At 34.2% G+C, this 17,793-nt stretch overlaps 1 protein-coding gene across 2 annotated transcripts in view; it reads right to left on the bottom strand.

Moving 5' to 3' along the window:
• Positions 1–946: 946 nt before the first annotated feature.
• Positions 947–17,793, bottom strand: part of LOC140666377 (protein cortex) — a 39,071-nt gene continuing 22,224 nt past the window's right edge. Inside the window, exons 3-10 of one of the 2 annotated variants that reach the window (XM_072893505.1) lie at positions 5,196–5,456; positions 5,051–5,123; positions 4,611–4,775; positions 4,371–4,529; positions 3,831–3,993; positions 3,296–3,507; positions 2,336–2,650; positions 947–1,951 (exon numbers count right to left, since the gene is read on the bottom strand). In XM_072893505.1, coding sequence (XP_072749606.1) covers positions 1,818–1,951; positions 2,336–2,650; positions 3,296–3,507; positions 3,831–3,993; positions 4,371–4,529; positions 4,611–4,775; positions 5,051–5,123; positions 5,196–5,456 — 1,482 coding nt within the window. In that variant the 3' untranslated portion in view covers positions 947–1,817. Of the gene's footprint in view, positions 1,952–2,335; positions 2,651–3,295; positions 3,508–3,830; positions 3,994–4,370; positions 4,533–4,610; positions 4,776–5,050; positions 5,124–5,195; positions 5,457–17,793 lie in introns of both variants that reach the window. The other variant, XM_072893504.1, reaches the window with a different exon arrangement.

The following is a 17,793-nucleotide window of genomic DNA, read 5'->3' on the forward strand; positions in this document are numbered from 1 at the left end:
TTCGAATGCGTGTCTTAGGAAGTTGACAAAGTGTTGACGAATGTTGACGAAAATTTTTGAAGATTACACCGAACAAAGGATGTTAGACAACGTAGGAAAATTAATCATTTTGCAGACGACTTGTAAATAAATATGCTTGTATATGCGTATAAAATAAATTATAATTTATATAAAATATAGTACATTAATTGTACAAGAAATAAAATATTATATAATTCTTTGTGATTTTCACTTTTTATGCATTAGGAATAAAGAAATTGTACAATCATGCTTCCTCTCTTATAACACAGAAAACATATTTACTTTAATTGTGCAACACTATAGTTATATTAGAGTCAGCCTGTGATATAATGTTAAATAATCATATAAGCATTTAAAAGAAGATAGTAAAATTAAAATACGAAACCTTTCATGCCTAATAATTCTGTCTTCTTTTAATCTATAAAACTTAAAAGATCGTACTAACAGTTTTGTACAGCACCTTGTTTATAATATTACTTACACATAAAAAAGTTGCATATTTTATTTTATTATCTTCTTTTAATTTTGATATATCTATGTATTAACATTATATTGCAAGCTAATGTATTTTGTATAATTGTACTATTATATAATCAGAATAATTACTAAAAAATTAAAACAACTTTCTCGTGAAAAATACAGTTTAAATTACACAGGCAATTAAGAGCCAAACAGAATAAATATATTATATTGAAATATATATAATATAAGTATAATATTAGTTAATATTAGAATATATAACCTGCAAAAACAATAACATATAACATCTTGTTTATACCATCTTATTCTTTCACATTTTTAAATGTATTAATTAAGATTATATTTCAAACTGTATATTTTATAATATAATTGTATAGTAGAATTGATATAATAAATTAAAATAGAATAAATATAAATTAATAATAAAACATGTATTAAAAAATATTAATTATAATATGAATATGTACAGAGATATTAATTATAATAATAAAATCTACAGTTTGTAAAATTCTGTTATGCCGTTTATACGTGAAAGACTTCATGTTTTTATTTTACAATCTTTAAAATATTTCCATTTATAAAATTGATATTATATATTGCATGCAATATATTCTAGTAAATCTATCATTGCGCGACTTGAAAAATTCCGGAAAATTGGCCAAGGAAAACCAGACGATTCTAGTTCAATTTTTTCTTTATTTTATTTTTTTTTTTTTTTTTTGCATACCAATAGCAACTTAAATTCTCGGCGCATGAGCTTTACCGATCTAGATAGCGAGATAAGCTCATAATCATTTACGAATGTTGTTAAATCAAACACTAAATCAATCTAAATGAATTTTAGCGCCATTAATTTTAATGAACTGGAAAATTATCCGCACCGTATGTTGCGTTAAATGTAACAGAAATGGTCTCCAGTTACTCGAAGACAGTTTTTTTTATATCTTTAATTTTTCATATTTGCTCCTAATTTTATGCTAACATTTCTGATCTTAAGGTATTCGATAAAATTTATATGATACCGTTGATATCATAAATCATAAAAGATAATATTTTTTACGTGAATCACACTATCTGAGAGTTAAACATTTTAAAAGTTTAATCAATGGGGTAAAACGGTATCATTTTTCTGTATGCTTTAAAATTTAATATTTGGATTTACGAGGTATTTGGCATTTTTTCATATACATATATGACAATCGAGTAACTTTTGCGCAAAAAAATTGGTAAAAAAAATTAATTTAATGCTAATGCCTCACAAATTAATGCTAATATTTCTTCAAGCTTTTATTTTATTATATAAAATAAGCATATAATTATCGAATTGGATTATGGATGAGAACTCCTTGTCTCCGTCGTATCGAATTATAGAGAGGTACTTGTCGTTTGTACTGGAATTTCTCGTTGCCAAAAAATTTCCATGTCGAAAAGACCTCGTTACCATATGTTACTATAACAAATATCTAACTTGAAATAGTCGAAGAGAAGCATCAAACGATTTGATAACATTAGATATTTAGATGGATTGTTCACATTCTTATTTTTAAGTAAAAAGAAGTATCGAGTTAAAAACATTATTCAATTTTTTTATTAATTGAATAATATGTTGTTTCTAAATAAAATAGTGATTGTTTCTTGAATAATGGAAAATAATTTAACATTTTTTATATAAAATTTCGTTTTTATTTCTCTAAAGTTAAGATTAGACATTTTTTTAAACTTAAAAAACCCGATAATTTAATAAAATATGCTATATTATTATAAAATAAATTTAACGGAATGTTTTACATTTGGAATATTCTTAAAGAGAGAAGAAAGAAAAAAATTTACATACTCAGCTCTTCGTGCGTGGCGTTGAATTTCAAGAAGGATATGTGCGCTTCTTTGCTCAACGGCAATGCATCGACGATTCGATCGAAACTGGCGAGCACTGGGATGATTGTATATCGTTTGTTGTCTACAGAGTAGGTCCAATGTACAACCAACTCGCCACTTAACTTGTTCCATGCAAAGTTTTCCACGCGAGGTCTGTGAGATTTGACGCACACATTGGCTATCATTGCCTTCTTGTCGATGTTCCATAACGACAACGATCCGCTGTTGCCGTCGCCTACACAAAGTGTGTTAGACACCTGCGGATGCCAGGCAACTACCTGTCAAGACAGAGTACGAATATTTTATACTTTTATAAAATCATAGATGATAATATCAATATCTGTATGATTGCAAACGAAATCGAGAAATAGATTGTCGCAAAAAAATAATAATTGTTTGAAAAATCAATCTATATTATATTGAATAATAAAAAATTCGTGAGATAAAAATTCGATCAAGATATTTGACACTATTTTTTGTAATATACTAAGAGAGTATTGAAATTGACTTTTTATCATACATGTCCTATATGAATAGGATACAGCTCGATAATATGGTATTTTTTATCAAAAAATTGTGGGAAATGCATGTTTTCGAGATATCTCACTTTTTAATAGTTTGATACAATGCAATTGATATTTCTTGATTTTTTATGGGAAAATTTTGCCTATTTTGTTATAATTAAGTCTAATATTATAAATATTAATATTTATTTTATTTATACAATAGCCGGAAAGCACATTTTAGTTCCATAATTTGTCAATTCAAATAAAATTTCTTCAAGTATTTCATTTTATAAAAATATGAATTAAATCAGAATTACTAAAATTTTTATATGAAAAATCAAGAAATATAGAAAATGCATTATATGGCGTATCAAAGAATAAAATATCTCAAAAACTATTGTATTTATTGCAACCTACCTTTACGTTTTTAGGAAATTTGATGTGATAACAAGGAGTTATATCCGGCCAAATAAATACTCCGACAGTTTTGTCCTCAGCGGTTGATACGAGATATTTGAAATTTGGCGAAAAATTTAGGGACAAGATGCGAGCCACGTGTCTGACGTTGGTGTTAATCAACTTACCTGTATTAGATGCGTATACCGATATCGAACCTAGACATCCACTGCGGGGAAGAGAAGGACAATATTATTTTTCACTTATTACTTTTTTATTATTTCATAATTATAATTGTTATTTATTTTAACGTAGTCTTTCTCGATTATCTGTATTTAGATTGTCAAACTCGTTATTTTAATTAATTAATGCAATCAATAGTTCTGACGACAAATAGAATTATAAAGTAGCTTAGCGATAGAATACGGAAAGTGAAAGGCCAGAGTTTGATTCAAAAATCCGTCATTTGCACCTGATTAATATATTTCCAACTTAAATGGAATCATTGACATTCTCACTGATTCAATTTAAAGGAATAAAGTCGATACTTACGTAACGATGTGACGATCGCCAAAAGACCAGCAGATGCAACGAAGGACACAGAAATTATGAGTCACCCCCATTAAACATTTACAAGAAGATTTCCATATAGATTTTTTCCTCTCTAAATTGTACAATATGATCTTGAAATCTGTACATACCGCCAGTTTATTACCTAAAATAATATTCGGATTCGCGTTACTATCGATATTAAAATAGGATGTGTGTTTATAATTATTTTTTGTTTATCTTTAGATATTAACAATAAAATAATAGGAGCTTCTATGCTTTATCGCTTTTTGAATTTCTGAAGTTTGTTAAAAAAAGACAAAAGAGAATCATAAAAGTTCTTTAATATGAATATAAATTCTTAAATTAAAAAAAAAACATTGAAAGCGTTATCTTTAAAGATACATAGCTCTTTTGTAAAGACTAGGTCTGTGTATTTTTTGTAAAAAAAATATAGAGATATTTCATGTTTTTAGTATTGAATTATTTAAGATAACGAATGTTGACGCGATAAATTTTTTACCATATATTTTATATATTTACCGTCGTTGCTCCATTTAATGACTTTTATCGTTAAGGGATGGTCCTTTTGCTCCCACGTCGTCAACATTGTGCGATCATTACTATATACCTTCACGAAATTTCGACTGCTAATGCTAATCATATCATTGCAGCTCCAGTCGACTAGATTGATATTGTCATCTTCTATTATTAAAAGAGACTATTGGATTAATAGTAAATTACATTTTTTGACTGACTTAAATTGATATCGCGATATCATACCCTCCGAAGAATCAGACATGCATAATATTTTATCTATGCTTCCTATCAAAGTTTTCTTGCGCGGTATGCACTTCCAGCTTCCTTCCTTCGTGGATCCTGTACGTCGCGGATTTTGAGACTGCGTTGTTAAATTGCTATAGTGTAGAATCTTGGTTTGATTTAAACCTAAACAAGCATATTCATTTACATAAATATTTTAATTTACGCTTAGAATAGAAAATAAAAAATTTTGTTGTATTATATATAAAACTTAAAAAAATTCCAAACAAGGATAACTTTTTTTAGATCTCTTTTATTTAGAAAACAAACTAATAGAAAAATATTGCGGGCTTTTTTTACTTCGTTTTCTCTCTCTCTCTCTCTCTCTCTCTCTCTCTCTCTCTCTCTCTATTTATATATATATATATATTTTTTTTTTCATTTTATAATGTAAAGATTACCCGGTATAACAGCCTTTTCTGTCATCATCGCGTGCAGAGCTTCGCGTTCATGCGTAACATGCAGCAAATCGAGCTGGAGAGAATCAAAATGCGATTACATAATTGGATAAACTACTTTTTAGATAGTTTATAACGTTTTTCGTACCTGTTTATGAATGTCTATCGTCGGAATCTCCTCTGGGTCCTTGAATTCTTTCCTCAATAGACATTGAGCCGCTTCGAAACTGTAACCGCGACGGCATGGTATGAATCTATCCCCCGAATAGGTTTGCCTCGGCATAAACGGACATGCCTTAACTTTCGTATCGTTCAACGAATTCGAAAAGTTTTGCGTGTTACGTTCCTCGGGATTCTCCGTGAGACCCGCTTGAAAGGTAGACGCCAGGAACCATTTTCGTGGAACATTCTGAGCGAAATTCACGAACGTTATGTACATACTATATATATATATATATATATATCGTGTTAATTTCTCTTTTAATGGAAGACATGAAAATTAATATAGAGGCAGCGAATATAATTTGTGTAATTACGAGAGAAAGATTTTTCTGAACAAATTAAGTGACAGTTGCAGTGATTTCGTAGAGCGAGAATAAAAGAATCAGGGGTCCCAATAGATTTTCCCAATAGATCATCTGGAAAAGATGTGTCGAATTTCCTCAACTTATTTCTACAACGCAAGAGCGGGTGACTTTTCAGAGACATTCATATATATATTTAAAACCTGATATGATATTGCGGCTAATCGAAAGCTTCATTTGTATTGTGAATGAGCGGGGCACACGGTGGGGCTCGACGAGGCTTGGCTCGAACCGGTCAGCGAAACGACGCATGCGATGCGAAAACGCCGCCGCTGCGTTCGTGGGCCGTACCACCTGCGGCAAAACTCTACAGGGGATACTTCTCGAGGTAAAAGATGATATATTCTCAAAAGGAGACTCGAGAAAGAAATACAGCGATCTTATTGTTAGCTGTCGTATCTAAATAGCACTTTTCTCAACGATGTGTTACACGTGTACCTATAGCTCAAAATGTTTGGAAAATTCTTTCATCTATTTATTTTTTTTTTTTTAACAATTTTAATATATATATTCTAATCATTCCTAATGTATATATATATTTTTTTTAAGTATATATATATATGTAATTAAATTATTATTAAATATAAATATAATTATTTATAATATTCTTACTTAATTATAATCTGATAATTTAATTAATAACACACATATATATATATATTTTTTTTTAATGAAATTAAATAAGAAAAAATCAATCATTGAAATCATCAAGCGCAAGAAATTTAGTCAACCACGAGAATGCAATTGAATTGATTCTCTGATCCCTCGTTTAATAAAGTTTCTTGCTTTATGCTCGGTTTGCGAATCGCAGATGCAGTTTCCGCGATGCGTCTTCTGCAACGCAGACGGCTGTGCTGCGTTACAGGAAGGAGAGAAAGGATCCCGGCACACACCCCAGACGTAAAATCCAAAATTTTCTACGTCTGTGCGGCCGTGCGGAGGGTGCTGCTGGATAATTTCTGCTAGCGGCATTATGCACGAAGGGGTAATACCTTATACGACCATTGTACCCCCTGCGAACATCTGGCTGTCCGGGTTAGTGATGGATGGGACAAGTTACCGAACCTGATTCCCGTAGCTGGACCAAACTCACGTACACTCGAAAAATGCTCCCGTGCGTTCGCGCATGTCTGTGCGTTCGTGCGTGTATTTGTGTTTTCGTGTCTTATAAAATTTTAATTTATAAGATTAAACGAGCTTATGAGATATCGCACACCTGCACTGTCGCACAGCGTGAAATTTGTCTAGTCTAGAGGAACAAAAATATTTTATCTGCTTGTACGCGCTGGCAAATATAAATAATATTTTATTCTATGTAATTAAATGTCATAATATTTTTTTACAATATTATAGTTTAAAATTTTTTATTTTTCTTTTTGTTTATTATAGTTCAGAATCTCTTGTCTATGAAAGAAGGTAAAAATTTTAAGTATATACGTGGGTACAAATGTAATTAAATATATCCTCTATATCTTATCAAATCTAAATAAAAGATTCAAGCAATTCTCGCGCTTGTATTTATTCGGTCTCTTTATACGTGTGCGAAAATTTAAAATACAAAACATTCAAGTGTATTGTTTCTTCCTGAATGTTTCGAGAATAGAGAAGTTCTAAAGAGACGGAATTCCGATTTGTTATTTGAGGCACCGAATGAATGAAGACGCAAGCGCGCGAGATACGACGCGACAACAATCTAAATCGTTCTCGGACCCAAGCGATTCGTAAGCGCGTGACGATCTCCCTTCCACTTTCGACACCCGTTACGAGCGAAGGTATTAGATCGTATGTTAGACACGCGATTGGCTCCCGTCGGACGCGAAGAGGTTGGGCCAGGTGGACCATCAGGGGGTACATGATGCTATTGGCAGTAGGAATAGCCCTGGAGGAAGGGGACAAACGAGTTAGCGAATCCACAGCTTCACTATAAATGAATTATTACGCCTATTCATCAGTTCCCTTATTTACAAACTTGTTTCATTTATAACACTGTTAATTAATTAATTGACTCCCATCGATCTGATTCATAAGGTCAATTGAGATTATTACGACATTGCGATTCAATCGGTTTGAAGGTCGAGATATTTTTGTCAGGAACAAAAAATACGTTTGTCAGAATCATTAACGAAAAATCCACTCTAAATTAAGTAATTAATCCATTATAGGTTCACTAGATCTAGGATTTTCTAAACATGTCAATATTTTAAATTTATTTAATTATTTTACTAACTACAAGAAAAAAGGAGGGAAAATCTCGAATATGCCATATATTCTTGCTCTTCTTGTTTAACTATTTTGTACTTCAATTATTTTAGACATTGTGATTAATCATACGAGATTATAATCAATAGCTTATTATATGTTGAGATTCGAGATTAATTTTAAATTAATATAATTGGAGAACTAATTTTCAATTAAATCCACTTTATAATATTCAAAATTAAACATTTTTTATATTATGAAAAACAGCTGATTTTTATATATTGTATTCAAGATTTTCTCCATAAATATATTTTCTGCAAATTCTTCAAAGTTTAATCTTTTTCGGATTAATCTGTACTTGAGAAGAGAGAGAGAGAGAGAGAGAGAGAGAGAGAAGGATGTGCAAAAACAAACTCCGGATAAAACACGCTCTTATTCTTACAAATTGACATCTCGCGCGGTGCGTAAGTCACGCGCCGAAAGATGCAATTTTCCCGGACGTGTTGATCTTGAGGGCGCGAAATGCGTGCGCTGAGATCAGGTGGAGAAGATACGTCTCTCGGGGCGTAGGACGCGGAATGCGCGACGTAGGACATAGGTCGCCGCAGGAGTGGGGAGTCCTCGCGGAGAGCACAGCGTGTATCCTTCCTTCGAAGCAACAGCAGCAGCAGCAGCGGCGGCGAAGCGACCGAACTGGTCCTGGAACACGGCGCGGGGGGCTCGAGAGGGCCCCCGGGGCCGTGGCGTGGCGGGCCCCGTTTCTGGGCCCGCTGTCTGCAGCCCTCAGTCGCTCGCTGATGCTTGGACGAGTAGGAGTGTCGAGTTATCCTTTTATATATATATATATATATATATATATATATATATATATATATTTATATATATATTTATATATATATATATATATTTATATATATATATTTATATATATATTTATATATATATATATATATAGGACAGGGTTCGTCGTGATTTGCTGCTCGTCATTTTTTTGTATTTTGTTTTTTTTTGTTTTTTTTTTTTTTCTTTTTTTTTTGAGAGGGAGATAGACGATAATATATCGTTCACGTTCGCGAATCGAATATACCGTATATTCTCGTCTCAGTGATCAGCGGAGAGCATAGTCGAGATAGTTGTCGAGGATGATCACCGTGAATAATCATCGAGGATACTCGAACTTATATACTGCTACTTATAGTGGTCGAAAAGACGAAGAGAGAAAAGTCCGAGATGAGTTTTCTCTCTCCGCAGTTGCGTGAGACAGCAAGATCGATGTGATAATCGATACTCCTTGTACCTTTGAATTCTAATTTTTGTACATTTTGATTCTTAATCAACAACTTACTTTAAAGAATTAATTGACGATCTGAACTGAACATTATGACATTGACAATGACAATTATTATGGATTGTCGATGTCGGTTAATCAGTGGAACTTTACTATGTCACTTTTTATTTTATTATTACTTTGTCATCCTTGAAATAATCAAGTCATCAACATTGAAGAGGACGATTTGATATAAATGAAGATACTTCTTATCTTTTTCTTTCCTCGAGAAAATACAAAATTTAGCCAATCATGTTCATCGCAAAAGGAATACACTTTACATGAAATAATACCTCATAAATAAAGAGGCGCACGTTAAAAAAAAAATATAAGAGGATGGGAATTTATTGTACGGACAAATGTATGTACATATCTCCGAATAACACTTTGAAAATCGATATGACGTATGCTCTTGGGCAAGACGTCTTGGTGAAAAATATACGACTCGGCGCCTATGTTAACCGCGATGAGGCGTGGTTCGTGTACATTCGCGATCGTTATGGATCATAATCCGTCGAATATCACGCGGAAGACGATCCGCTGACTCGTCATCGTCGCCTCGCGATCACGGTTTCGCGATTCACCGCGTACATAGTGCGTTCGGATTCCGACGTGCGTGCCGAGCTCGAGAGTTGGATTACGCCGCGGGGGTTTTACTCGACGAAGTGATCGAGGAAGTGGGAGTCGGCTGTGATCGCCGCACCGCGCCGGTCGGAATCGATCGAGCGGAAAGGCAAAAAATCATTCCGGCAAACGAGGATCCCGGAGGCCTCAGCGTCGTTACAAGGATCAAGGATCATTGATCTCCGTGCAATGATTTTTCGAATTCTTGCGAGAGATACAGTTAGATCTTTTAACATTTGCCGTCCCTCTTTCTATATCTTTCTTTTCTCTGTCTATTTCTATAAATGTCGCACAAAATTGATTGTAAACTGAATATTTGGTGAAATAAGATTTTGCAAGATGGATGCAGTTGCATAAAAAACTCATCGCGCTTTTCAGAGGAATCGAAATTCTCGTGGTAACTTATAATTTTATTTGCTGCAACGAAAAGAGTTGTATTTCATCGAAACGCTTCAGATAGGAATTATTTTCTAGGAATTTTTTGTGAATTGTATGTTTTTATGGGGGGAAAAAGCAACGACAAAAAGCACGTAGAAGAGAAAAGAGGAGAGGCCGATAAAAAAAGAAGGATTTGCCAACTTCCTGCGAGTTTAGAACGTGAGAGAAAGGCTACTTCGCAAGCATCTCGCATGCTCCGATCGATAAACAGATCTTTCCTCGACCGCGAGCGAGCATATAAGATTGTCATGCAAACGTATCGAATTTTTGGACCTCCAAGTTCCATGTTTTTCTCGTGCAATCCCAAAAAGAGACCGCAAGCATCAGCCGATCCATCATCCACCCGGCCAAGCGGAAGAATCATCTCGACACGAAGAATAGTGCCATATAAATTCAGCTGTATTAAAAGGGCATTTATATATGAAGAGTCTGTTCGGAGAGAATTCAGGAGCGACAGATTCAGATGAACGCGCGAGCCGTAAGGAATCTGACTTACGAGCGCGGCAAGTGAAAGAATGATAAAACATACGTCATTCCTCCGAAAGCACGCACAAACGCGGGTTTCGCACCGCCTTTGCCGAGGAGAAGGAAACCTCCCTAGAGATTTCGACGCGTGCACAGGAACATCGTTGGTAAGTCAATACATCGCGATTTGCGCCAAAATTTATTCGCTCTCTCGATCAATTCAGGAGAAATCATCAGATTAATATGATTATTAAATTGATGATAAAATATTTTGCGTACATTTATATGATATAAATTTATCTTGTATAAATCACAAAGAGAATAACAGATATCAGAAAAGAGATATCAAAAAACTTGAAATTTTTAAATTAAATGCGTTTTGACATAACGTTTTAGTTTAAGGATCCCTTTAACGATATAATAATTTTCCGCCTATTTTTTCCCTGTTAAAGTCATCTTTTTAGATAATTTTTCTAGATAGTAAAAACTTTCGAACTATTATTTTGAATCAATCGCGACAGTGGATCGACAATATGATTTTATTTTATTACCTCTTCTAGCAAGAATTTGTTTAATTATCATTACATACGTTATTAGTCTTCCTCCAAAAGTGGAAAGAATTGATGTTTTTTTTTCGTATAGCTGTTATTTACGAAAATAAGTTTTGTAATATCTATTTACAACAGTTTGATAAACAAAAAGGATAAATATCAGAAGATTATATTAAAAGTACGTAACAAAAAATTGAAAAATAAATACGAAGATAAGGAATAAGGACGGTAAAAGTATTAGTAATAGAATTTAAATTTAGGGGCTCAGTAATTTTTCTCTAGCGAAACACTCTGATCGAATACACAGGATTTCAAACCGATTTCAGACACCTCTGACATATCACGCAAGTCCATGAGACGCGAAGTACAGTCATTACGAAGACGTTAATAAATTTTGACCCTCTTCTAGAACACGAATCTCTCGACAATCACGTTCTTAATTTCACAGAATAACTTGGTACAACACAAAATATTGTTGTCGGAAATCGAGTTTCATCCTCGTTGATGCCAATGCCTTTAAAATTTTCAAATTTGCAAATAGATATACGTAGATTGAGAATTGAAACGGTAAAAAAAAATTTGTTTAATTTAATCATATGAGAAAAATATCTAAAAGGCTTTAGATTTTTATAATTTTCTACAAAGCTAAAGCAGAATTTTATTTATAATTTTATGTGTCACATACGTCCATGTATTTTGTTCTTTTTCAAATATATTCTCTCTCTCTCTCTCTCTCTCTCTCTCTCTCTCTCTCTCTCTCTCTCTCTCTCTCTGTATTATACGAAAAGAGAAAAAAATTAAAATATAAAATTATGTAATAATAAATTAATAATTACATAATAAAATTATATAGTAAATGATTATATATAATATAATAAAATATTATAGAATCTTCTCTCACAAAGTGTAACTTATCTGTCTATAAAACGGACTCATGTTTTGATGTTGACGTCAACGAGTGGGCGGAAAACAAAGTGAGAGAAAAATCTCGCACTGCGTCATAGTGCGCAATATATTTGTGGCAAAAAAAAAAGGAGATACTTCCATCTGTTTATACGTAATAAGAGATATTTTATCTGCTCATATATTCTGTATTATTTCGTTAGAATCTAGAGTAATTGAATTCTCGCGAGGAATTTTCTCGCTATGCATTCGCGAGCTCGTTATCGCGGTTATAACATGACGGGCAACGCCAAACTCGCTCGGTTATGGAGTTAACTACGGCAATAACTTTCTGCAGCGACTTCGTCGCTTCTCTCTGCCTGCGACGACCTAACAAGTCGTCGTCGCAGGCAACAACCTACGCGAGGTCTACACACGATTTCACAACTCTTTCTCCACCTACTTGCGCTCCTCCTCCTCGCCGATTGTAGCGGCGCGTCTCGATTGGAGTAGCTCGGCGCGAAGGCACACGGCGAGGGTCCCCCTGGACCCCGTTTTTCTCCCCTCGTCCGCGACGGGGGACCCGACTGAGGATCCGCGAGCCGTGCCAGGAGCCGAGCCGCTTCGATGGGCCCAACTAGTTTCAAATACCGCGATTTAGAACATAGCTTTAACCGCTTAACTACGCAATAATTTTGCGCTTTCTATGCACGCTGATAACGTATCGCTATCTCATTCCGCTTTTCGAAACATTAACCCGTTTTAGCAATCTAACTCGATATCGAGTCACGTGAATCAAAGGAAATGCCGAATTTTTTGATCAAGTATAAAGCGATATTTATAGATAATAATATATATATATATATATATATATATATATATATATATATATGTCTGTATGTATGTATATATATTATATGTATATTATATTTTTAATTTATATAGATAATTATATAGATAAAATAATATATATATATATATATATATATATAGAGAGAGAGAGAGAGAGAGAGAGATAAAAAATATTATATATTTTATTTTAAACTTTTTTATCTTTCTTTAAAAAAAATTACATAACAATTATATTACAGTAATTATGAAATTAATATGTCAAACGCTATGACTATATATTTACACAACTTCGGAACTTATACTTTCCTAATATTTTATGTATCAAACATATATCTTGTCCCGAATTTTGTCACGAATTATGAATCATGTGTCTAGAACGGAGTTGAGATTGATTTTCTTGAAAAATTTCACGCCGCGATATGTCATCGACGAGATGCATTTCGTCGTCGTAGGAGGTCCCCGAAAATTTCCGATAGCTCGAAGAGCTCACGAATAACGCGAGGGACGCCCTTCCCTTGACGATACGTCACGATGATCGATCTGTTGTACCAAGTGCACAGTTATGCGCGCATGCGGCGATAGCGTTCCTGTCGTGTCTTTGTCATAAACGGTTATATATCTCGTTCTCCTCGTAAAACCTCCGATATTTATATTGCACAATCTTTACTCGTATATTTCTTCATGCTTCGATAAATTAATTAACTCTTAACTAAAAATGTTACACACCTACGTGTGACATTTATGAATTATTCTTTAGAAGGTTGTATAGCAGATACATAAAATATATCAAGATCTTTTTATTTTTCCCAAAATATATATATAGAGAGAATGATGTAAAATATCAAATGTCAAAATTAATGTAATTTATTAATAAATTTTGTTTATGACATAATTATTCATTATCATTAATTTCATTTAATTTATTAACATTATTATAATTAATTTATTATATTTTTTCTGATAGTCACTTGATTAAAATAAATTGATCGATTCGTAAAAATTTGGCAACTTCTCTCTTAACGTTTATGATTTTTTTCTACAATGTTTAAACAGATCATTCCCCTCATCGAAATAAAGATAAATCGTTTCTTGTATACTGCAATTTTATATTCATGCTAAGATTTTTATAATGCCGAAAGAATTTTATATTCTGTCGCGCGTATCGCATTATTTTTATCGTGTCGTCCTGAAATAATGGCAAGACTCGCGTCGAGCTCGCGTGAGCGGATTGATACAAGTTCATTGCGCCATTACGCGTGAAATCGTGCATTAAGGCGCAGGTACGCGCCGTGCATTCCAGTGGCTTGATATGCACGTGATCGAGTAAGCTTTTACGGTTCCATTCGTTCGAGTCTTTCCTCATTTATTCCGCTCTATCGTGGAAATAAAACAATATATTTTTTTAAGATATTGAATTAAGTGCGCAATCTTATAATTCGTTTCTATAAAGTAAAAGCACTATTGCAGTGTGCACTATTTACGTTAATAATTACATCGGAGGCGAGTTATCGTGTAGAAAAGAGAGAAGAATCCAAGGCGAAGTGGAAAACGTGTCGGGTTCCGCGGCGAGATCAGCGAAATACCATCGAGGCAGCTGCCGCCGTCACGATCGCTACCTCCCTCAAATCAATTCGATTAATCGCATTAAGCGACAACCATCGATAATTGCTCTTGCTCAATCGCGGATCGCCGGCAATCGTTCATCGCCTGGCCACGATATGAAGCAACCAGCTTCGGTTCACGGACTAACCGAACGCCTCTATCTCCATCAATAAGCACCTGTCGGACCCGTTGTTTGTTGGCCGCCTCACGTGAACGATATACCAGCCCGCGTGTTGCGTTTCCATTCACAATCACGGAATAAGAGCCTTCATCGAACGGTAGGGAATCGAATCGCGTGCGTCAGACGCGAAGAAATGCGCCTCGACTCTCGCCACTCACGACTGGCGCACGTCGAGGCGTGCAATTAGATGATAAGGAGGATCTTGCCGTCGAATTCTGTAGGGTAAACTAGGGTATGATGGCCATAAGCTGTGTAATTTTTTCAATAATCGCTACCTAGTGCGCTTTTTTAATCATTAAGATAATCGATTTTTACAGTAGTTTATGTGCATACATTGTTCGAAATAACGATATTGTGAATCTTGTATCATATTTTTACTTCTGACTACCTGCAAACTTTTTCATTTGTCCACTAAAAACTGTTATAACGTCGAATAAATTACAGTTAAGCTATATCGTAATCGACGTTAGACATATTATAAAGATATGTACATTGTTATATGGCCTATAATTTTTATTTTCGTTTTCACTATTTTTTTTATAAATATTATGGCCGTCTTTCCGCCACTGTGGTCATCTTTTCCTTAAAAGTTGAGTAAGGTGGCCAATGGTTATGTTGTACTATTTTGATAATATAAAATTTCTATTAAATATTTTCCTTTTAATTTCGATTATATTACGTAATTTAAGCTTCAGTGAAGATAATATGTCAAACATTGTTAAAAAATAACAAAAATAAAAGTATATGTTTTTTGCATTTTAAAAAACTATGGCCCTCTTACCCGAGTTTACCCTATTCCGTCTATCGGAGAAGATGCCTCACATCCGATCGCATTCCCCGAATAAATATCGCGCCGCGATATTTTATATATTTGCGCTCTCTAGCCTGTATCCGTTGCCAATTCGAACGTGTCGACGTCGTTCATTAAGCGGTGAGAAGAATCGTGACTCCGTTTCTCGAAATTTTATCGATAAATAGCCTTATGCAATTACGATCCGTTATACCCTGGTTTAGGTGCGGACGAGGAAATTGTGTCTGACACGCCCGGAATAAACGATAAGATTGCAATTATTCCAGATAAATTCGAGTCTCGCCATAGAAATTCCAAGAGAAGGAGACCTTATTTAAAAATTTCTCCTCGCCGAGATAGATAAGTAGATAGAGAAATGGCTATATATGCTCGCGCTATACAGATAATCCGACGACCGCAACATTGTGCGAACGCGAGTCCCTCTGAGGCAGCATATCGTGTAAGGTAGCGCGAGAGACGATTCGATCGACCTTAGAAGAATGCTCGATAGTAGATTGGCATGGCGAGATAGAAACTCGACGAAGGTCGAAGAAAAGGGAGAGAAAAGGGAAAAGGAGGAAGAAGACGAGGAAGACCGAAGAGAAGAAGAAGAAGAAGAAGAAGAAGAAGAAGAAGGTTGAGGAGAGGAAGAAAAAGAAGAAGAAGAAACGCGGAGAGGAAGAAGCGGGAGAGAAGAAGGTGGAAGGCCCTCGGGAGGTGAACGTACGATTATGTGATCACTGGAGGATGCACTCCTCCTCTCTTTACCCGTCTCACAAAACTAGTTTACACCGAGACTGGAACTGGAAGACGCGGGGGAAAAAAACCCCCCGCGCGCACGTCGACAGCCGATCTGATTGGATTTATCAGAGTTTTTTTTTTCCCCACTGTCGATAGATTAAATCGGATGCCCTCTTCGACGAGGCCTGGCTAGAATATGATGTGTAACAAGGATTAGTGAAATAAAACGGTTCCCCGTAATCTGCGACGTAATCGAGAGAGGAAAGTTAATTATATACGGACTTCTTAAGCAGGCGTGATGACGCCGGTAGTTCGAACGTAACGTCGCGGGGTACAAAAGGCGTTTCATCGCGGATCTAAGAATAATTTCGTTCCTTGATCAAGCGGCCACGAAGGATGAGAAACACGTCCAGGCGTGGTACTATCATTAGAATACGTCATGTCGCAGTGTTTTCACGAGAAAAAAGGAGAGAGAGAGATAGAAAGAGGAAGCGGTTCAGGGGAGGAATAAAGGAGGAAGGCACCCCCTGGGGAGCCCGAGGAGCCACCCAAGAAGCGAGCTTCGCGATCGTTCGCGTAGGACATAGCCGCAAATACCATGTCGCGGTATATACATACAAGATGATTCTCAGAGAATATATCGCCCCGTATATACCGGGTGTCCTATATAAGTAGAATACAGAGTACTACCGTATTCTTTGTTAAAAATAATAAGCATTTTTTCCATTGGCAATGTTTCTGATAATTCATTTTCGAGGTATCTTACTTTTGTATATAATATCGCAATACGTGTATCGATATTCTCTATAATACTTCTTCAAAGCTATAAACATTCATGCATACAGCATATATATACATTGAAATATTTTTCGCATATTCATTCCGTATTTTCTTACAATTAATCTGAATTAGTAAAAATGTCCTGACTAAAATAATATGATCACTAAAATAATAATATAAAATTTCATTGAAGATTAGTGACTACTTCATTGATTTGAGTAATTATATTACCAATCTTCAAGTGAAAATACTTATGTTAGACTTGCTCTTTCCTCTTATATCTTATTGATTATGATCGTAAAGTTTTATCGAAAATCATTAATCTTACATATTTGCAAAACGTCACTTTTTTTGTTATTTATTTATAATTATATCCTATTTATTTTATATTTAGATTGCTATTTTTGTAGAAATCTATAGATACATATATCTAAAATAACTATAATAGATATAATTATTCAAATTCAGAATTATATACATATATATATTACACTCTTTTTTATTCTTAAAATATGATAAATCTATAAAAGATTAATAAAACTCTTGGTTTAAAAACCGAAATATATTTTTGAACAAAATATATATTGCTCAATAAATGTAACTAATATATATTATTAATAACATATAAGACGCGTTTTAAAATATTACTAATCGATCATTGATCAAAACCGCCACTAGTACCAATTTTTTCAGTAAAATTTCATTGATTTATAGTACTACTCTCTTGTAA

Source organism: Anoplolepis gracilipes, chromosome 5 (assembly GCF_047496725.1).
Source record: "Anoplolepis gracilipes chromosome 5, ASM4749672v1, whole genome shotgun sequence".
NCBI lineage: Eukaryota > Metazoa > Arthropoda > Insecta > Hymenoptera > Formicidae > Anoplolepis > Anoplolepis gracilipes.